This window comes from Scyliorhinus torazame, chromosome 2 (assembly GCF_047496885.1).
Source record: "Scyliorhinus torazame isolate Kashiwa2021f chromosome 2, sScyTor2.1, whole genome shotgun sequence".
NCBI lineage: Eukaryota > Metazoa > Chordata > Chondrichthyes > Carcharhiniformes > Scyliorhinidae > Scyliorhinus > Scyliorhinus torazame.
The window spans coordinates 220,677,774-220,700,180 of NC_092708.1; the positions used below are offsets into that span (position 1 = coordinate 220,677,774).

A 22,407-nucleotide genomic window follows, 5' to 3' on the forward strand; every position below is an offset into this window, starting at 1 on the left:
ATGTCCTCACCCCCCCCCAACCCGTCATCGCCTCCCTCACACTCTGGCCACTGCACCCTTGATCCCCTCCCCCCTCACACTCTGGCCACTGCACCCTCGATCCCCTCCCCCTCACACTCTGGCCACTGCACCCTCGATCCCCTCCCTCCTCACACTCTGGCCACTGCACCCCCGATCCCCTCCCCCTCACACCCTGCCCCCACCACCACCATACACCCGGCCCAGCGTGTCTAACGAACCCCGTATCGTTGTGTTCCCCAGGGCCAGCCGCCAAACGTCCAGGGTCGTCTCGGCCAAGACACAGCCGACCATCTCCAACCTCAAGCGCACCCAGGGACGCACGCCAGAGGGTGGCAGTCGGTCGGACAGGAGGGCCATCCTCTCAGTCTGGGACTCTGGACGGGGATGCACAGAGACAATACTAAGGGGCACAGGACGGACAGTGACGAAAGTGATGGCCGTGCATTGCCCGAAGGTAGGGCCATGAGCCACGACAGTGACGGGGACAGTGGACGGTGACGCACAGAGGATGGCCACACAGTCCACGGATTCACCTGGAGGGCAACATGACATGGGCCGCATGCACCTTGCGCCGGGCCATGAGGGGGACCAGTACACACCAGACTTCCTAACGGACGATGACCTCGAGCTAGCGGCACTGCTGTCTCCCACACCATCCACCATCGCAGAGACACTCATCTCGGTTGGGCAGATAAGTGATGAAGCTCCCGGGTCATGGTCTGGTGTGCACCACACAGCCGAGCCGGTACAGCAAGTGGAGTTTGGAGCAGCCGAGGGGCTGAATGGTCGGAGGGCAGCCAAGACCCAGTAAACAGCTCCGGCCCAGACGGCTCCCGGGTTCCTGGATGTACTTGACCCACCTGGACAACCGATGCATGTGGACACCCAGGGACTGAATAACGGGATGAGGGCCATCTTCCAGGACCTGCACACGCAGTTGGAGGAGTCCATTCGCGTCCAGGAGCAGGGAGTGGTGCCGCTCATCGCAGCCACCCAGGCCGACACCGCACGGGTGGCGTCCGCGGTGGAGGCAAAGGGTGAAATGATATCGGCCATTTGTTCAGGTTCTGCAAGGCATTGGGCTTCACGTGCATGCGTCATCCATGGCCCAGGAGAGGGCTGCCCTCTCACATGCGCCAGAGCCAACACGACATTGCCGCTGCTCTCCGGGCCCTGGCCGAGTCTCACCATGCCATGGCCTGGTCCCAGCAAGCGATGGCACAGTCCCAGCCGTCAGTCGCGGAGACCGCCTGGCGCACGTGATGGATGGCGTAGCGCACTCACAGGTAGAGATAGCACAGTCCCTGGCAGGAATGTCTCACTCCCTGGGCTCCGTCTCTGCGAACATTCAGACCCTGGTCGATACAACTGTAGGCCTCCAGGACTGGCAGCGCCAGGTGTCGGTGGTGTGACGGGGCATGTCTCCAATCGCACCTCTGTCCCACAGTGAGGCCCGGGGGCCACTCGGGCTCCCTGAGGGAGGAGGAGGTTCTAGGGCCCGTCCCATTACCTCCAGCAAGGGATGTCCCAGACCACTCGGCCTCCCCCCGTTCCGTCCCTGGCGCACCTGGTGGGCAGCGGGAAGGACAGGGTGGCACCACGCCATCCAGCACGCCCGCCGAGCAGCCTGGCCAATCGAGGCCGGGCCGCCACAGGAAACGCGTGCTGACGGGGAGCCATGTCGTAGGGCGTGATTCTCAGCAGTCCGCCTCCACTCCTGCTGTACCATCTGGGGAGTCACCTAGACGTAGTGCTAGGGCCCGTAAGGCAAAGAAGTTAGGCACATAAGTTGGCACGGGTGCAGGGCACAGTTTAGTTGTAGGGGGTAGGGCATCTGAATGTGAATGTCACAAATAAACTCACTGTTGCACTTAACTTGTAAGACTCTGTGCATGTCCGGTGCCAGGGGGCTTGTGACCGAGGGTGACCGAGTGGCACTGTGGTTAACGAGCGGTTCAACGGATGTGCTGTCCCTTTCCCCTTGCCTCCCAAAATCGGACACCATAGTCCTCGGCACTCGGACGCCAGCTACCCCACACGGGCACGTGATGAAATGTCCGTTACGAAGGCTGTGACCACCGGAGTGAATGGTTCAGCTATAGCCATAAGTCAGACCTTGGCTGGCGAATCTGAGCTCACAGCTCATCACAGAGCGGGCTGTCATCATTCAATATGCCACTGATCACACCCGCTTACACAATCATCAATGTTGTGCAATCCCGTAGTGCCGTAGTGGTAAGGTGACGTAGAATCGGTGCCGTGAACGCGGTGCGGGGGTACAGCGCGGTGCCCGTGTGCAGGACTGGCAGTGCAAGTGGCAGTGTTCAGCGAATCCCTCCCCCACGGTGCGTGAACCGTGCGGCCACCAACGCGTCGCGTACCCACTGTCCTCGATGGTGCCCTCGTGCAGCCTCCTGGACGTAACCAACACCCGGGCAGTGTCTGTGTCCTGTGCCCCTCCCCCAACCATGATGCACGCCATCCTCCTCCTCCTCCCCTTCGTTTGCGTTAGCTCCGGTGCCGTCGGGTCTTCCCTCCAATTCCTCCACCAGTGCATCTCCCCTCTGCTTGGCAATGTTGTGCAGCGCACAGCCGACCACAACTCTGCGACCGACCCTGTCGGGCCGGTACTGCAGGGCCCCTCCGGAGCGGTCCAGGCATCTGAATCGCATCTTCAGCAGGCCGAAGCACCGCTCCACCACACCCCTGGTTGCTGCATGGGCCTCGTTGAATAGGCTCTCCGCGTTGGTCTGAGGCCTCCGTATTGGCGTCATCAGCCATGACCTCAACGGATAGTCCCTGTCGTCCAGCAACCAGCCCCTCAGCCTGGGGGGGGGGGGGGGGGGGCCTTCTATCAAACATTGCGGGGATGAACGAGTGTGCCAGAATGTAGGCGTCATGCACACTCCCGGGGAACCTTGCACACACGTGCATGATCTTCATGTGGGGGTCGCACACCACCTGAATGTTCATGGAGTATGCGCCCTTCCTGTTGATGAACACTTCCCTGTTGTCTGCAGGTGGGCTCATGAGGACGTGCACAGCATCGCTGACACCCTTGACCATCGGTATCCCGGTTACCTTGGCGAATCCACGTGCCTGTGCTTCCTGCTGTGCTCGGTCCGCGGGGAATTTAATGTACCTGTCCGCGATGGCGTACAAGGCATCGGTCAAGGCCCTGATGCACCTGTGGACCAATGCCTGTGAGATCCCGGATAGGCACCCGCTTGCCACCTGGAAGGAACCGGTAATGTAAAAATTTAGGGCCACCGTCACCTTGACGAAGACTGGTATAGTGTGTCCTCCACCCATTCCAAATGGTGCAAGGTGCGCCATGAGGTAGCATATATGAGCGACCGTCTCTCTGCTGAACCGTAGTCGTCTCCTGCATGTGATGTCCGGTAGGGCCTCGAACGACATTCTGTCACGGTACACCCTAGGCCTTGCTGGACGCCTGCGGCGCCCTGGCACCACCATCAGTGGCTCCTCCTCCCCCCCCCCCCCGCCCCCCCAAGCACTTCGATATCAGTGCCCGCTTCCTGTGCATTCATCGCCGTCGGGGGTCAATGTTCCCCTCGACATCCCCCTGGACATTCCGGCCCTGAGCGCCTGCGGCCTGCGCGACGACGATGGGCCACTCCGTGGCCATCCTCTCTGCTGCAGCAGCAGCAGCCGCTGCATCTGCAGCCACTGTGGGCCGTCACAGTCTATGCTGCCGGATGGCCACCTGCAGTGCTGCGGCTCCAACCACGGCAGTGAACATCGCTGTCTGGTTGGCATACATGGTGACCTGCAGGAGGGTGGTGGGGGGCAGAGAAACGACATGTTACACGGAGGTTCTTCCACACCTCGACATCCGGGTTGCATAGGATCCCTGGAAAGTACTACCGTGGGCAGGAGTCAGACATTGTCATACAATGCAGAGCACCAGAGCTCATCGCAGAGCGGGTTGTCATCATCCTCCATCGCAAGGACCAGAACCGGTGTTACTGTCAACCCAGGGCCCCCACCCTATGGTGCGGCAGGTATGTATCACGGTGGGGGTCCAGGAGCGGTGTGGGGGGGGGTGGTGGCTGAGATGCGCCGTCCATGCCCCTGACCAGTCCCTCCCCCCCCCCGCACCAGTCGATGTACCTGGATGCGATCAGAGCGTCCTGTGTGCTTTGTCCCTGTCGCACACATCGTGCGGCCTCCCAAGCCTGCCTGGGCTCCATGCTTGCCCTCCCCTGCATCCTCCTCGTTAAACTTCCCCCCCCTCTGCTACGCGATGTTGTGGAGGACGCAGCAGGCAGCCACGATGCGGGCGACCCTCTCAGCATCATACTGGAGGGCCCCTCCAGAGCAGTCGGAGCACCTAACCTGCATTTACAGGAGGCTGAAGCACCGCTCAACCACACTCCTATTCGCTGCTTGGGCATCGTTATAGCGGGTCTCCACGTCAGTCTATGGCCTCCGGATAGGTGTAATCAGCCACGACCGCAGCCCTGAGGGTGTGGGAGGGGGTACAAAGTGTCCAACATCGCTAGTGTGCTGACAGTTGTGCCGCTGGCAGAGGCGGGGAGGGGGCAGGGAGAGTAGCAGGGTCAGGATGGATGGGCACGGACCAGCTTGCTGCAGCCTGCAAGGCAGCCATGTGGCTGCGCCCACCGCTGACTGCCTACTGGGAACTTAGTGCCGTGGATCATTTGGGTGCCCTCCCCCCGCCACCACACCTTCTGGCCCCAGCCGACCCATCAATGGAATGGGTGTGTTCCAGCACAACCAGTGTCATCATCTTGGGTTGGCATGCATTGGATTTGTGAGAGTTCTATGTGATACCAGTGCGCTAGCCCTGAATCACTCCGGCACTGGCATCACTTTTGTCCATGTAGAATACTCGTGATTCAGTCCTGGCGTCAGCATTCAGTCTCTCAAACGGAGAATTCGGCCCCATTTATTGAGCCAGGAATGTTAGGGAGATGCCATAACACAAGGGAACAATGAGGATAATGGATTCCAGTCTCATTTTTAGATTACAAGTTATATAGGTGGTAAAAACTGAACTAGTTTACAGAATCAGAGGTATAGCCATGATGTGGAGACGCCGGCGTTGGACTGGGGTGGGCACAGTAAGAAGTCTTACAACATCAGGTTAAAGTCCAGCAGGTTTGTCTCGAATCACTAGCTTTCGGAGCACAGTTCCTTCATCAGGTGAGTGAAAGGTGGATTCTAGAAACACATATGGACAAAGTCAATGATGCAAGACGATACTTTGAATGCAAGTCTTTGCAGGTAATTAAGTATTTACAGGTCCAGGCGGCGCGACTGGAGAGGGGGATAATCACAACTTAAAGAGGTGTGAATTGTCTCAAGCTAGGACAGTTGGTAGGATTTCGCAAGCCCAGGCCAGATGGTGGGGGGTGAATGTAATGCAACATGAATCCAAGGTCTTGGTTGAGGCCGTACTCATATGTGCGGAACTTGGCTCTCAGTTTCTGCTCGGCGATTCTGCATTGTCGCGCGTCCTGAAGGCCGCCTTGGAGATGCTTACCTGAAGATTAGAGGCTGTATGCCCTTGACTGGAAGGGAACATTCCTGTCTGGCGATTGTCGCGCAATATCCATTCATCCATTGTCACAGCGTTTGCATGGTCTCGCCAATGTACCACACCTCAGGACATCCTTTCCTGCAGCGCATGAGGTAGACAATGTTGATGAGTCGCACAAATATGTACCGTGTACCTGGTGGGTGGTGTTCTCAAGTGCATCGATGGTACCCATGTCGTTGATCTGGCACGTCAAGTTCCGCACACGAGTATGGCCTCAACCGGGACCTTGGATTCATGTTGCATTACATTCACCCTCCACCATCTGGCCTGGGCTTGAGAAATCCTACCAACTGTCCTGGCTTGAGACAATTCACACCTCTTTAACCTGTGATTATCATTCTATCCAGTCGCTCTATCTGGACCTGTGAAGCCTTAATTTCCTGCAGACTCGCATTCCAAGTATTGTCTTGCATCACTAACTTTATCTATATATGTGTTTCTGGAACCCACCTCTTCATGCACCTGATGAAGGAGCTGCACTCCGAAAGCTAGTGATTCGAAACAAACCTGTTGGACTTTAACCTGGTGTTGTATGACTTCTATGAATAAATAAATTTGACCCGTTGTACTACACTGATTTTAATTTGATAGTACTTTTTCTGTAGTCCTCCATTAACTTTTTCTGTAGTCTTTCATCAACCCGTTACTCTTGCTGGTTCAGTTCCATGGTAACCTCCCTCCATACACAGGAATTGATGGCAGGCTGTTCGACTAGGAGGGGTATCAATGGTTAAACGCAAATGTCCAAAATAGCTGCTTTCCATCAGGAAACTCGAGATAGTGATTTGAAGCACAGATATCATATGGGTGACATTAACCTCGACCTTCCTGTTCCTACCCTAGTCAGGGCTTACAGTCTGCATAACAGCTGCATTGCCTATAAAAAGTATTTTCAAATTAGACTTTTATTCAGATCAACACTTGTGTCAAGAATGGATACCTAAACATTAGATGCAGGTAACATCAGGACAAGAGCCAAAAACCGGACAAGCAATATACAATTCTTGAGCCTGTGAAGATGAAATAGTATCACATTTTTTCCTTGTACGCATTCTGTTTTAGCATGCAGCTACCTTTTATACAGTAACACCACTGTCCTTTCCAGGCAGAATTGCAACAACGTGGGGTTAATTGTTGAATTCTGCTCTCACGTTAAGCCAAGAGTGATTATTACAAGGATGGCATCACGTGTGCAGCTACTGATCCCAATAAGCAGTTCCCTGTCTGGCAGGATGTGTGTATATCATTTAGTAAATATTCTCTAGGACCAATAGCGTCTGATGTTAAGTCTGTGGTGAAGTCTTTTCACTTCTTCTCCAAGTCCTTGCTTTTATTTTCTCAGATATTTTCATTGAATTTTGAAACAGCACCCACAGGAGCCCTGGTTGGATGTAGCTCATCTGTCCTGTTCAGTCTCTTTCCTGTGCAATATACGAAGTTTATGCTCTGTGGTTCTGTGCACGATCTCCAGCCCATCTCCATCTAGCTCTTTCAATAGCAGAAGAACAGCGCTCAGCACATTGGAGGTGCACTGTAAAGAACAACATTAAATGAACCACAATTTTAAATTTACTAATTAAAACAAAATCAAAAAGTACATGGCACGGCTTGCCATCCAGAGTCCTGTACATGTTCTTCCTCAATGACTCATCAACTGTCTCTATTACTCCAACAAAAACATTAAATAGTCAAGTATGATTAATCTTTTCTGTTTTTTGCTCCTCCCTCAGCTCAAATCAACACTCTTGGCATTGCCTTCTATTCCAATTGATTATTTTCCAGGGCCTTACAACTGGGTGTCCTTCTCATCTAATTGACAACCTTTTACATTCTGAACTGCCATTTCAAAACCCTGTTTTGAACCCGGTTCGAACACCATGGGTTTTTTGTTCAACGTGAGTGCAGGAGGTATACAGAAAATAGATGAAGAGAAAATACCTAAACAATTGGCAGCACTCAAAGCAGAAAAAGTATATGATGCATTTTCAGTTGCTGAGGGGATCAAGGGGGAGTCTGTTGGTGGCTCTGGCCCCAATCTTTCAATCCTTAGATTCGGAAGTGGTGTCATAGGACTGGAGGATTATAAATACTACATACCTGTTCACAAAAGGGAGGGGGATAATCTTGTCAACTATATGCCAATCAGCCCCAGTGTCAGGTGGGGAAACATTACTGAACAAATTAATTTACTCATGGATAAATATTGGTCAGTTAATGAAAGCCTGCATGGACTTGTTAAAATGTAAATCATTTGACTAATTTGAATGATTTCTTGATGAAGTAATGGAGAGGGTTGATGAGGATCTCACAGTCACTTTCAAAAGGTATTTGATGAAAAATTTCATGTAGACTTGTTCGAAATAGATTGAAGCCCAAGGGATTAAAGAGGCTGTACCAGTATGTATACAAAATTGAGAAAAAGAGAACAAAAGCAGTATAGTGGTGAACAGCTGTTTTCTAGACTAAAGGGAAACAGATATCAGCCCCAACCTGTCAGTATTGCTGCTTTTTAAAATATTACATGAATGATCTGGATGTATAGGTTTGCAGATGACATGAAACTCAGAAATGTAGTAAATAATGAGCATGATAGTAAGACTTAAGCAGGACAGGTGAAATGGACAGACACATTTTAGCTGATATGAATGTGGAGAAGTATGAAGTGATTCACTGTAGGAAAAATGAGCAGAGGCAGTATAGATTAAAGGAGGCAAGAACGGAGAGACCCGGGAGTGTACACCTTTGAAAGAAGCAGGACAGGTTGAGAAGGTAGTTAAAAAGGCATCAGGAATCCTCGGCTTTATAAATCATAGAATCCCTACAGTGCAGAAGGAGGCCATTCAGCCCATTGAGTCTGCCCCGACCCTTTGAAGGAGCACCATACCTAGGCCCAATTCCTCACCCTATCTACATAACCCCACCTAACCTGCACATCTTTGGACACTAAAAGGCAATTTAGCATGGCCAATTCACCTAACCTGCACATGTTTGGACTGTGGGAGGAAACTGAAGCACCTGGAAGAAAACTACGCAGACACCGGGAGAATGTCCACACAGTCACCTAATCAATCAGTGCTAACCAGTGTTACTGTATCAATATACACAAAGGCAAGGAAGTAATGTTGAACCTTTATAAGCCACTGGCAACATCCAAGCTGAATATTGTGCCCTCTCTGGGCACCACTATAGGTTTCAGTGGTTTCATTAAAAGTTCCTCACAAATTTTACTAGAGTGAAAACCAGTTTAATCAGTAAATGGTACCTTTGAATTGGACAAGTCAGTGGCCTGGTTTGACTACAACCATAAGAACCTCCGTCTTTCTTTGAAAGTTGAAGAGAATATTTTACTACACCAAGGCCAGGGCTAAGGGACTTCAGCTACATGGAGAGACGAAAGAAATACAGGGACCTTCTTGGCAACAGTTAAAAGGCAGGTGTTCAAAATCACGGAAGATTGTCGAGCACCAAGGGAGAAACTATTTCCAGTGATATCATTGTAGGTAATGAGAGCCTCAGATTAAGATAACTGCCAAAACAGCCAGTGGCGACATCAGGATTTTGTTTTATTAATGAGCAAGAGGTTATGATCTGGAATGCAGTGCCAGAAAGAGTGCGAGAAGCAGATTCAATGGGGGCGATTCTCCGAGCCCCGCGCCGGGCCGGAGAATCGGAGCAACCGCGCCACGATGCCCCAACGCCGGCGCGCGTTTCTCCGAGGTGCGGAGAATCGGCGCCATTTGCGCCGGCTCGTTTTCCACGCGCCGGCATCGGCAGGGCCGCCGATTCTCTGGCCAGGAAGGGCTGAGCGGCCGCTCCGACACGACAGAGTCCCGCCGTTCACCTCTGGTCGCTGCCGGCGGGAACTCTGCGGGAACGCTCGGGGGCAGCCTCACCGGGGGGGGGGGGCCTCCGATGGTGTCTGGCCCGCGATCGGGGCCCACCGATCGGCGAGCCAGCCTCCCACCACCCCCTCCCCCGGGCCTACTTTCCGGCGTGGCCGGCCCCTGAACACCGACCCCATGTTGAGTCGGGGCTGGCGCGTTGAGAAGTTCCCCGCACATGTGCAGGATGGCGCGGCTCAACTGCGCATGCGCGGGTTGGTGCGGCGCCCATTTGGTACCGCGTATGGATGCTGGAGCTGCGTGAACCGCTCCAGCGCCGTGCTGGCCCCCTGTGGGGGACAGAATAGGTCGTGCCCGGGCCCTGTTCACGCCATCATGAAATCGACGGCGTTCACAGCGGCGCGAACACTTGGCCGTCATATCGGAAAATCGCCCCCAATATCTTACATAAAGGAATTTGAAGATTTTTTTTTTCCAAGGCTGTGGGACTAATTGGCAGTTCTTTCATAGATGGGCCTAATGGCTTCCAATGCTACAGCATAGGATGAATGTAGATTACATGATTGTATCATAAAGTGCACAGCAAGTGCCTTACCCTTTTGGTGCCATTGCAGGTAGTTAGTTCCTTTACTGCAACAGAGGAGGAAAATTTGTCTCTTCCTAGTGGTTTCATTCCAAGTTCCTCTCGTATTTTACTAGAGTGAAAAGCAGTTATCATCAGTAAATGTTACTCCAGATTTGAAAAAAAAAATCAATGGCCTGTTCTGTCTACAAACTATAAGAACCTTCATGTTGTGTTTCTTAGAGAGGTTTGGCTGTGTCATCATTGTGGTTAAAATAAGTTGGTTACTGCACACTGGGAGACCCTCTGTAATTGGAATACACACTGGCTGGATTGTCATAGAGTCAGGGAAACTCCATGGAGGGGTGAACATGGCACCTCGGGACTCGATTCCAGGATTTCCAACCCCAAACAGTGCCCTTTAAGGCTGAAAACTGGGTCAGGTTGCAGGTCTGTACCCTGCACTCCCGACCTGTCCAGCTATATTGTGCGGATAGGCAGGTCCTTGTCCCCCATAATTTGTATGGAGTTGGGCCGGTTATTAAAGGAATTGTCGTTCACGACACCTCGTGTCTGTATGAGGGCACCTTTTTAAAGGCAAGTTCAAAAGATTCTACCCATGCCCCCCCACCCATTCTCAATGGTCTCTCATGCCCTTCATGCCAAGCTCTGCTCTACTCAGCCCCCTCAGTTTATTTACCCTCCATACCTAGTTATGCCTCCCCACCCATCCCCATGGTTTTTCATAATGCCCATTGCAAGCTACGTCCCTCCAGCCTCATAACCTCCATGCTAAGCATGTCCATTGACCTACTCTACACTCTGTATAGAACCGATGAACTCTATAACGACAGTAATATATCGGTGTTAAAAAAAAGCTTTAAAAGATTACTCATTAATTTATTGGCCTGCAGATACAGCAAATTTTATCGAAGTGTCAATCATCCAAATCCATTAAATATCAATAGCAGGAATTGCATACACTTAAGTTTCTTTATCTTAAGCATTGTGAAATTGACAGATCAGAGAGCTGGAATTGTCGATCTACCAATGTTTTCTCTGGGGCTCAGCTGTTTTAACACTAATGGATGCCTGGGCTCTCAGCCAGTCCTGTTTATTATGTTTATTTTTATGAATGAAATGACTTTTCCAAAGCTTTTTAAAGTAATCTTGTCACTATGGGTTCATTGGTTCCATACAATGTGTATAGTGGACGAATGTACACGGTAGTGCCATAACTCAGCATAGAGGCTAGAGTTGGACAGAGAGCATTAGATGGCATGTTTAGGGCTTGGGGGTGTGAGGGGTAGAGGGCCTTACTCTTTTCGTTATAACTGGGATTAAGCAATAAAGCACAGAGACTTCCCGCTACAGAACCCAGAAGCTCCTAGAGTAATAGAGTGATTTTGTCCAGTGTCTGCCGTCAGCAAGAATGACGACACGGGGGCAAAGTCTTACGAGAATTGGGAAACAAGATTCTTGCCAGCGAGATCTTGTTTCCTTATTTTCCATGCCCCTCGTCGATGACGTAATAAGGTTCACACCCACAAAGGGCAAGAACACGGATTTTAGTAGATTTACATATATTTTAATCTCATTACAAAGCCCCCTCATGATTGCCCCCTCACTGACCATTCAAGCCTCACAGGTGTGATGTCACGTCAGCGAGATTTACAATAGGTTTGGCAAAATGGGAATCAGTTGAGGGGGATCACCCTCAGGGCGCGCCAGCCAACCCTGGCATAGGTTGGCACAGCTGATTGTGGTAAGGGAATGATGCCTATCTATTCTCATCCCATTTTACAAATCATAAGAGTCCTCCTGTGGCTGCCTCCAAATTCCTACTGGGACTCTGCACCCAACTTCAATTAACACTGTTACCTCACAGCGCCAGTGACCTGGGTTCAATTCCGACCTTGGGTAACTGGTGGAGTTTGCACATTCTCCCTGTGTCTGCGTGGGTTTACTCCGGTGCTCCGGCCTCCCACAGGCCAAAGATGTGCAGGTTAGGTTGATTGGCCATTCTAAATTGCTCCTTAAAAGTGTCCAAGAAGGTTAGTTGGGATTACAGGTGGGTGTGTGGGCCTATGTAGAGTGCTCCTTCAGAGGATCGGTGCAGACTTGCTGGGCTGAATGGCTTCATTCTACACTTGTAGGGATTCTACGAACACAGAGTGCGTTCCCTCGGAATGAAAAACCCACCTCTGGCCAAGCCAGGAAATTTCCTAACACCCTTGAAGAAAATCCAGTGCACTATCTCCAGTGTCAATGACTCATAAGCCATTCTGTCAAACATTCTGAATTCTTCTATTATATTTGGCTATCGGCCTAACTGGGATCAGTGACAGGAATCAGCCCTTCCCTGATGAATTACTAGGCTGTGAATTCCCAGATTTACAGGGAGTTGGGTACACCAAAGTTATATACAGCATGGTATACTGTACTATTAATCATGCTTTAGAGAAGGTATAGCACCGGTAAGGTACACAGAGTAAATCTGCCACCCATGAAATTCTCACAGGGCAGTTATAGCTTGGGTTAAGTAGTGCAAAACTTCTTTCACATTCCCTATCAAACATTCGCAGATCTTAAACAGCAGATACAGAGTCAAGCACCCTCACAGCAAAATAATAGGTATTTTCAGGTGCATACATATTCTGCAATATATGTTTTGAAAAGTAAATGGTAAAGTAACACGGTTACCAATTTACTGTGCAGTCAGGATCTACTCTTCCACCTCCAATGCTCATAAACTTTGAAAATCACAGTTGACCACTGGGCGTAGGGAATTAGATTTTAATCTACGGAACTTGGTTTAATCTTCAACTCTGCTCTCTTGAATTCACTTATCAAATCTTCATTCTTTTACTACTGCTTGGTGTCCTGATTCTCCAATTAAGTGCCTCAGGCCTTTCCTGCATTAAAATAAACCTTTTATGCAAATGCAGCCCAAATAGGCACAATGAAGGCTTCTATCTACTGTGAATATGTTGTGTAAATTGAGCTCCAAAGTGGTGTGAGTCAACTTCTCCTAAATGTGACATCACTTGAGATTAAGACAGGAACGTTAGTAACCAGAAAACACCGATTTAACAAAATTGGAGATGGTGAGGGGTCGGAGTGGGAGAGATGCAGAGAATTTTGTTTCATGCAGTGAGTTACGATGATCGGGAATGCACTGTCTGAAAGGTTGGGGGAAGCAGATTCAGTAATAGCTCAAAAGGAAATTGGATAAATTTCTGAAAACGGAAACAACCCTGACAACGATGCGGGGAAAGATCAGACCAGGAAAGCTAATTCTCTTTCGCCGAACCAGCAGAAGCATGATAAGCCATATGACCTCGGTGCTGTATAATTCAATAAGTTGACAATCCTAACTGCAAGAGACCATTGGTTATGGTGTATTCAATTCCACACTAATGAAATAAAGGGACATAGGTAGGTAGAATTTAATTGTATTATATTTCCCTTGTAATACTTAATGCCAGCAATGGATCGCCAAATTGGGAGTGTTCCATTCTCCAGCATTAACATAACCTTCCTTCAATGAACACAAACCATCTAGTGTAAAACTTCAGGTGGAGCAAACAATCTTCCAAAGAGATCTGGAGTGAATATTAAAATCAGGTTACAAGGAAATCAGCCCTGCTATCTACAGCTCACTGTTAAATGTCACCTTCCTAAAAGATAAATGTGTGTGAGACAGCTGGAATTCAAAAACAAAGCTGATCCATCCCCCTTACTTTGTCTCTTCCATCCTGAAACTTAAGACATCGCTTTCCATTTCGGTGCTTGGTTCAGAGGTGCCAGATTCTCTCCTGGAGTGATTTGTTGCTGACTCCATGGGTTCTTTGCTTAGCACGGCAGCCATCTCTTCTCCATCGTCTAAAGCTTGAGCCAGCTCCTCCTCTGTCACCACTACAACAACAGATGAATTACAAACTTTCAGTACGAACAGTTAAATAATTTTCATTAACAGGGACCTGATTTTCCTCCTGCCAGCTTCACCCAACTCATCTGAAAGTCACACATTTCACTCTGTGCCTCGGCCACTCGGCCATTCATTATCTAGATGATTCTCAACAATGATCACAGTGGAATCTGATCCTGTCCTAATATACATACAGATCCTAATATAGACTTCTCAGATTAGATTCAATCATCAAACTACAGGTGTATCAAACACAGGAGGCCATTCTCCAATTGTGAATGCAGTGGCTTTGGATTAGAGCTTTCTAAAATTAATTCCATTGGCCCCTCCCAGAGCCCCAAAGCTCTGTTTCAGTACTTTTGCCTTAAAACAGAAAGATATTTGTCTCTTCCACCGCTTGTGGAAAAGTATTTCATTAGCAGAAACTCCTAATTTTTCGCAACTAATCAAAACTTTTAAACCTTGTGGCCAGACAATTGAATTGTGAAGCTATAGAAATTGCAACAGACATCCTAGCTTTAGCGAAATTACAGCGCGAACAAAGGCAGTTTGAGCTAGAATTTGAAGCTCGGGAAAGAGAGGAGGGAAGAAGAAATAAAGAAAGGGAGAGAAAAGAAATAAAGAAAGCGAGGAGGAAGAAGAAAGAAAAGTGGAATCACTTTCTATTCCTGTGTGTGTGTCTTTATCGGGAGAAGGAGCGAGCTTTCCAAAACAAAATCAGATGCTCAAACTGCTTGGGACAGGTCACCTGTGTCCACTGAAGGCACCCCTAGCTCAGTCAGAGGGTCAAACTATTTAAGTTTGCCTATTTAATCTCAAAGTTTGACAAGGAAGAAGTAAAAGCCGCCTTCTTTGAAAAAAAGAACACTAGCTCAACAATCAAGATGAAAACCTGCAACAGCAGGACTCTGCTTTTGCAGAGCAAGCTCACGAAGTTTACTCCCTGTTGTCGCATGAGAATTTGGCAAACTATGAGGCGGCAAAGAATGCCATTTTAAAATGTGTATGAATTGACGTGAAGACATCCTGTCAAAAATTCCTTACCCTCTGAAAGCAGCAGATGTACATCGAATTTGAATGGTTTAAGCAGCTAGTGTTTGATTGGTGGATATGAGCACTTAAGGTCAAGGCTATGTATGAAAATCTTTTGAGAAATAATGCTCCTCAAAGAGTCCAAAATCTCACTCTCTCGCCCTATAAAAACACACAAGAGGAATTGAAAGTGGAAATAGCTAGGCTGGCAATGACCCTGGCTGATGATTACGAGCTTGTCCTTTAGCCTTCATCCCAAAGTCAATCTTCCTTTTATCATATCCAAGAGTGATAGGAAGCCAAGCACCCGTGGGAGGGAAGGGACAGCTGGAAAGAGAAAGTCCATTCCTCAGACCAGAAAGGCTGGTGCTGAGAAAAGGAGTCAGGCCCAGAAGCCTGTGCATTTCTATTCCATAAGGCCAGACACCATTGTGCCAATTGCTGGAAGTTAAAGAGAAAGCCTGTCCAGAATATTCCAGCAAGTCATGGGTAACCTGGGCATAACCCAGCTAAAGCCCACTGCATATCACCCACATTCACAAGGAGCTTTAGGATAGTACAACCAGACCCCAAAAATAATGATCAGGAATACTGACTGGTATAAAGGACTAGAGTTTTTTTCCATTTGTCACCAGGGACTCAACCAATGAGTCCACCGGGTTTACTTATTTTGCATTAGCTTATGGACATCAAGGAGAGGTCTCCTGAAATTAAGAGAGGAGAAAAATATAGGTCAGTAGAAAGTTGTCTCCGTGTTAAGCTGTGTTCAATGAGCAGCTCTCGGGAGCCTCAGAAGCACTTTTAAGGCTATGAAAGCAGGCAGGCAGACATGCCAAGGCCTGAAACCCCAGTCAGGAGATTATGTTAGTGCACCTATTGATACAAAGAGCTCCTTCATCAAGTGAATGAAAAGGTGGGTTCCACAACCGCAGTTCAACGATGGCATCTTCACCTCATGGCTACCATCGACACCGCAAACTGCCGGCTCAAAGTGGATAGAATGTCCAAGAAGATCGCGCATATAGACACTGACATCAAGTTTCTACAAAGATGCAAAAAAGCAGTCAAGATCCCAAAAGGACTACAGATTATTCAAAGTATCATCTTGCATCATCGACTTTGTGTATATATGTGGCTGTGGAACCCACCTCTAAACACTCCTGATGAAGGAACTGCGCTCTGAAAGCTAATGAGTCGAAACAAACCTGTTGCACTTTAACCTGGTGTTGTAAAACTTCTTACTGTGCCCACCCCAGTCCAACGCCGGCATCTCCACATCAAATGAATTCTGTCCTTGCCCCCTCAAAGGTGTCCCTTTTTTTCAAACACTACAATGTCTTCCCTAATCAGTGTTGACATCCCACCTTGTTTTCTTTCTCTATATTTTCCTAACAGTTTATACCCTCATATATTAAGCACCCAGTTTTCACCATTTTAAGTCACATTTCTGTTACTGCCACTGTGCAGAGTCTGCACGTTCTCCCAGTGTCTGCGTGGGTTTCCTCCGGGTGCTCTGGTTTCCTCCCATAATCCAAAGACGTGCAGGTTAGGTGGATTGGCCATGCTAAATTGCCCTTAGTGACCAAAAAGGTTAGAAGGGGTTATTGGGTTACAGGGATAAGGTGGAACTGAGGGCTTAAGTGGATCGGTGCAGATTGGATGGGCCGGATGGCCTCCTTCTGCACTCTATGTTCTATTTTCTATATCATATTCCCACATGGCTAACTGTGCTTGCTAACCTCATATTTCAATGCTTTTACGTTGACATAGTTGCATTGTAATCCTATTTTAACATTCTCCATAATCCTCTTAGTCCACTTCTAAGTAATATGGAACTTTTCTACTACTGCCCAAAACCAATTTTTGGGGCAGAAGAGGTAGGTAGAGGGGATAAGGGAATTGAGTTCTTACAATGTGTACAAGATTAATTTCTCACAATCTGTAAAAAGCCCAACCAGGGAAGATTCACTACTGGATCTAGTGATGGGGAATGAACTAGAGTAGATAAGAGAAGTAAAGGTAAGGAAGCTTACAGGTGACAGTGACCATGATATTATATGCTTTAAGATAATAATAGAGAAGGCCATTAGAATGATGAAAACCAAGTTAACAGATGATTGGAAAAAACTGCTGTTCAAGAACTGAGAATGGAACTCAACAAAATAAAATGGGAACAAAGTGCAAGCAAATTATGTTCCACCAAAGAGAGAAAACAACTAAACACTCGTGGGACTTCTAAGTCTTCTACGGCAAGGTAGCACAGTGGTTAGCACTGTTGCTTCACAGATCCAGGGTCCCAAGTTCGATTCCTGGTTTGGGTCACGGTCTGTGCGGAGTCTGCATGTTCTCCCAGTGTCTGCGTGGGTTTGCTCCGGGCACACCGGTTTCCTCCTGCTAGTCCAAGACGTGCTTGTTAGGTGGATTGGACATTCTGAATTCTCCATGTGTACCCGAACAGGCGCCGGAATGTGACGACTAGGGGCTTTTCACAGCAACTTCATTGCAGTGTTAATTTAAGCCTACTTTTGACAATAATAAAGATTATTACTTATTCAACCATGAAGACCAGGAAAGAACTTGAGTGCAGAGGAATAAATAGCGCGAGGAATGAAGAGAGATTATGAGAGGAGTAAAAAAAAAAAATCAATTATGAAGGCAAGGCAAATTCAATTAAATCATCAAAGAACATAAAACAAAAGCGCAGAATATTTTGTAGGTGCACTATTTAAAAAAAAAACAACAGAAGGCAAAGATGGAAATAGGGCCTTAAAAGAAAAACAGGATAATACGCAGGTAACGATAGAGAGATAGCAGAAATATTAAATAATTTCTTTGCTTGAGTATTTATACCAAGGAGATAGCGCCCATAGGCATAATAAATGCTGACCTGAGTAATAAGTGTATTTAAAATAAAAATGGAATATATTGAATAAACTAAACAAATGCAAAGCGGTTAATGCCCCAGTTTGGATGTTTCAAAAAGTAAAAATAGTGGACAATTAACATCATTCCTATATTTGAGAAAGGCGACAACATATGTCTAAGGAATTATAGGTCTAAGGAATTATAGATCAGACAGTTTAACATCAGAAAATAATGGAATCTTTACTAAAGGAAACTAAAAATATAACAATGGCTAGTCAGCATGGATTTCAAAAGGGAAAATCTAGTTTGGCCAAACTTATTGAATTTCTTTGAGGAGGTAACAGAGAGAGTAGACAATAACAATGCAATAGATTTAATTTATTTGACATTTTCAAAAGGCTTTTTGCTAAGGTGCTAATTGACTGACCAAGTTCGGAGAATGTGGAACCAGGGAACAATTGGCAGAATGAATTGCTAGCTGGCTACAAGACAGAAAGCAGAGAATGGGGATAGAAGGGTGGTTATTTAGAGTGGAAAGAGATGGGAAATGGTGTTTCACAAGGATTGACCATAGAACATAGAAAATACAGCACAGAACAGGCCCTTCGGCCCACGATGTTGTGCCGAACCTTTGTCCTAGATTAATCATAGATTATCATTGAATTTACAGTGCAGAAGGAGGCCATTCAGCCTTCGAGTCTGCACCGGCTCTTGGAAAGAGCACCCTACCCAAACTCAACACCTCCACCCAACACCAAGGGCAATTTTGGATACTAAGGGCAATTTATCATGGCCAATCCACCTAACCTGCACATCTTTGGACTGTGGGAGGAAATCGGAGCACCCGGAGGAAACCCACGCAGACACAGGGAGGATGTGCAGACTCCGCACAGACAGTGATCCAAGCCGGAATCGAACCTGGGATCCTGGAGCTGTGAAGCAATTGAGCTATCCACAATGCTACCGTGCTGCCCTTAAGGGGCTGCCCTAACCACTGCGCTGATGTTCACAATCTACATTAATGATTTGGACTTTGGAAGCAAAAACACTATTTCTAAATTTGCAGATGGCCCCAATTTGGGGAATAGTCAATGACAAGGAAGATTGCAAAAAATTACAGGACATTAATAAACTTAAGCAATTGGAAAATGGTTGGCAAATTAAGTTCAAAATAGATAAATATGAGATAAGAACAGCAAAGTCCTTTGTTGCTTTGAAGGCCCCAAGTCCAGGTGAGGTAGAGGGACAAAGGGATCTTGGGAGTGCAAATACATCAATCACAAAAAATTACACCACAAATTAGCAAGGTCATGGCAAAAGCAAACTAGGTTTTATTGCTGGAGGGGGAGAATTGGAAAATAGGAACATTTTGCTAAATCTTTATCAACTCCTATTGGACTACATTTAGGTAAGGTGCATAATTCTGGTTGTCATATTCTAAACAAGATACAGAGATACTGGAGAGGGTGCAGAGACGATTTACAGAAATGTGTGGCTACATACATCAGGAAAGGTCAGGCCAGGTATATTTCCTCTTCAAAAGAGGGCTGAGGGGGTCATTTAATAGAGGTCTTTAAAATTATGAAAGATTTTGATAAATAGAGAAAGTTTCCCTTGTGAGGGTAAAAACATAACTAGAGGTCATTAATATAAGATAGTCACTGAGAGATCCAATAGGAAATTCAGAAGAACATTCCTCACCCAAAGAATGGCGAGTGTGGAACTCGCTACCTCAGAGGATGGTTGACACGAATAGTATAGATGCATTTAACAGGAAACTAGACAAGCATAGGAAGGAAAGAGAGAGGAAGAAGGCATATGTTAGGAGATTGTTATTATAGTAGATTTAGATGAGAAAAGGTTGGAAGAGGCTGGACTGAAGCTTACACATGAACATGGCTGGTTGATCCAATTAGATACAAGGCACAGAAACAGACCAATACAAATGTAAACATTTAAGAGATTTACAAGTTCCAGGACACTATCTCATCAAGGGCTAGTACTACTCCAGTTAGATACAGAGCAAAGTTCCCAGCATAGGTGCGCCATGAAGCTCCTTTTCAAGATAATGTTTGGTCAGTTTAGTACCCTCTGTGGATGTGATTCCGTGTTTATGTAAATACAGGAGAAAATTGTCAGCTTTCAAATAGTTTCAAGAACAGTGTACTGTCACAAACAAAGAAACACCGTACAATGTTTTCATAATTCTCAGTGTCTTAACATTTCCTGGAAGTAATGCCAGTTCCCATTCCAGAACAAATATCATGAACTAGGCTCCAACAAATAAATCCTGTGAAGTATATCCAGCTCAATAATGCTGCAAACACATCAGTACCTTTTATTTTACATTAATACCTTGGTTATCCAGCTTCTGCAGCTGTGGCAGATTCCGCAAGACAGTCATTCTGTATTTGTGGGTGTCAACGCCACAACAAGGGTTTTCTGACAGCCACAGCACTCTTAGTCTGTGCAGCCCCTTCAGGTAGCAGATCTCTGCCAGGCTTTGGATACTGTTTTTCCGGAGGTAAAGCTCACTAATATTCTGACAGTATTGAAAATCCATTAAAGAAGTGATGTTGTTCACACTGTGGGGGGGCGGGGGGGGGGGGGGGGGGGGGGGAGGAAACACAAGATTAAACACATTTTTGTTTTGTGTCAAAATGAGAAAACGCACAAAAAAACCGAGTCGCAGAAACAACCCTTCCTCTAAGAACTTCCATGGAGACTGTTTCCACCACCGTTTCAGTAGCTCTTTGGTACCTCAACGAAAATGTCTGTTCTTTTTCATGAGCCTCAACAGCCTCACACAACTCTGAAGGGTATCTCAGTTAAACCCAATTCTGTTTTCCTCAACTGTGATCTTGGCCGATTCTGTGCTCTAAGCTAGTGATCTTAGTTGATTCCTTTGTCCTACTCTCATCGGCCCTATGTTCCAACTGCTACCCTGGCTGAGATCAACTAACGCAGACCAGGGAAATCCTCATCAGAATAGCCGAGCGTGACACTGCAATTTGTTTACCCACTGTACCACAATTAGTTATGATACCAGCAATAGCCAAGTTTATAGCACCACAGGTGGCTCAGATGGGTGTGTCTGTAGCCACAGCCATGAATGCAGGATTGTTTGTTGCCACCCTGGTACCAAGGGCAAGGATGTCACGGAGTAGCGGCAGGGGCATCAGGGTGTGCGTGCGTGCGCGGGTGGGAGGTGAACAGCCATGGTCCCCAACGGTGACAATCACACAGGTAGAAAGAGGTATGCGGTCCTCAATCAGAATTTAAGGAGCTAGGTGTAAAATTAGCAAACAGGACCTCAAATGTAGTAATCTCCTGATTACTCCCAGTGCAATGGGAGTATAAAAAATGGAGGATTAAAGAGGGGAATGTGGAATTGGAAAGATGGTGCAGGAGGGAGGCCTTTAGATTCTTGGAACAGGCTCTAGGGGAGGTGGAATCCATACAAGCCAGACAATGCACCAGAACAGAGCCAGGATGGAGATCCTGAAGGGGCATTTTGATAATGCTGTTGGGCAGGACTGTGGGGACCAGGAAGAAAAATCAAAGAGGAATACCAAAGTTCATTGAATATTGGGAGAGAGAAAGAGCACTAGAATAGGGAATACCAAGAGCACGATTCTCCGGAAAATTTCAAAGTGTTGTAGCGAATGGGAATTGCCACGAGCTTCCCGGGGCTCGGACCAGCGAGGCCGGCAACACAATTCAACGTTAATCGGTCCACTTAACGAGGCCTCTCGGGCTTCTTGCCTCAAACGAAGGCTCGCCAGCTGATTCGCCAGGGCGGCGCTCGCCAACCCCCCAGCTAACAAGGTCGAGCAGCACTTGCTCAGCCAACCCCAGCCAGCTCGCAACAATGGCACCCAGACCAGCCCCAAGATTCTGGCACACAGATCTGGGGAGGCTGCTAGATGCCGTGGAGGGACAACCTGTTTCCCCCAAAGGTCCAGGAGAGTCAGCCGCAAGGCAGCCAGTGCTGCCTGGGATGAGGTGGCGGCAACTGTGAGCACGCTGAGTGCTACCAGGAAGACTGGCCTCCAGTGCCATAAGAAGGTCAATGACCTACACCGGGCAGCAGGAGTGAGTAGACACCAATGCACTAACCCCCCACCCCCAACTCCCCTGGGTGTTCGGATGTTGGTTGCTTGTGTGGTGTTGCCTCTTGCAGTGTTCAGGCACAGTGTCCATGCATCAAGGTGTGATTGGGACTCTAGGCAATGACTCCCACATGCTACATGGCCCACCCACCCACGGGAATCCACTTTGGATGTGTGAAGTGCTCACTTAACTACAATTGCCAATTCCTATTAGCGATAGCCTTCAGCTGCACAGCCAGAGGTCTCAGCAGTCAGTGGGGGTTAAGGTTGGCCATTAGGGCAGATGGGCAGGGACAAGGGCTGCCCTGGAACAGGTAAACAATCCAGGGGTTGGCATGGTGATGTTGCGAGCAGTTGCCCCCCGACCACCCTCCTCTGGCAGCCAATCCCTGCGGAGGGTCCCCCACTCCCAGCCAAGGGTCCCTGACCACCCCCCACCGAATACTGGGGTGGCA

The 22,407-nt window shown here is 47.9% G+C and overlaps 1 protein-coding gene across 1 annotated transcript in view; it reads right to left on the reverse strand.

Moving 5' to 3' along the window:
• Window positions 1-6,495: 6,495 nt before the first annotated feature.
• The window catches only part of cfap410 (cilia and flagella associated protein 410), a 35,311-nt gene continuing 19,399 nt past the window's right edge, over window positions 6,496-22,407 (reverse strand). The window contains exons 4-7 of the mRNA XM_072484213.1: window positions 20,196-20,425; window positions 13,756-13,930; window positions 10,046-10,145; window positions 6,496-7,139 (exon numbers count right to left, since the gene is read on the reverse strand). Coding sequence (XP_072340314.1) covers window positions 7,005-7,139; window positions 10,046-10,145; window positions 13,756-13,930; window positions 20,196-20,425 — 640 coding nt within the window. The 3' untranslated portion in view covers window positions 6,496-7,004. The remainder of the gene's footprint in view (window positions 7,140-10,045; window positions 10,146-13,755; window positions 13,931-20,195; window positions 20,426-22,407) is intronic.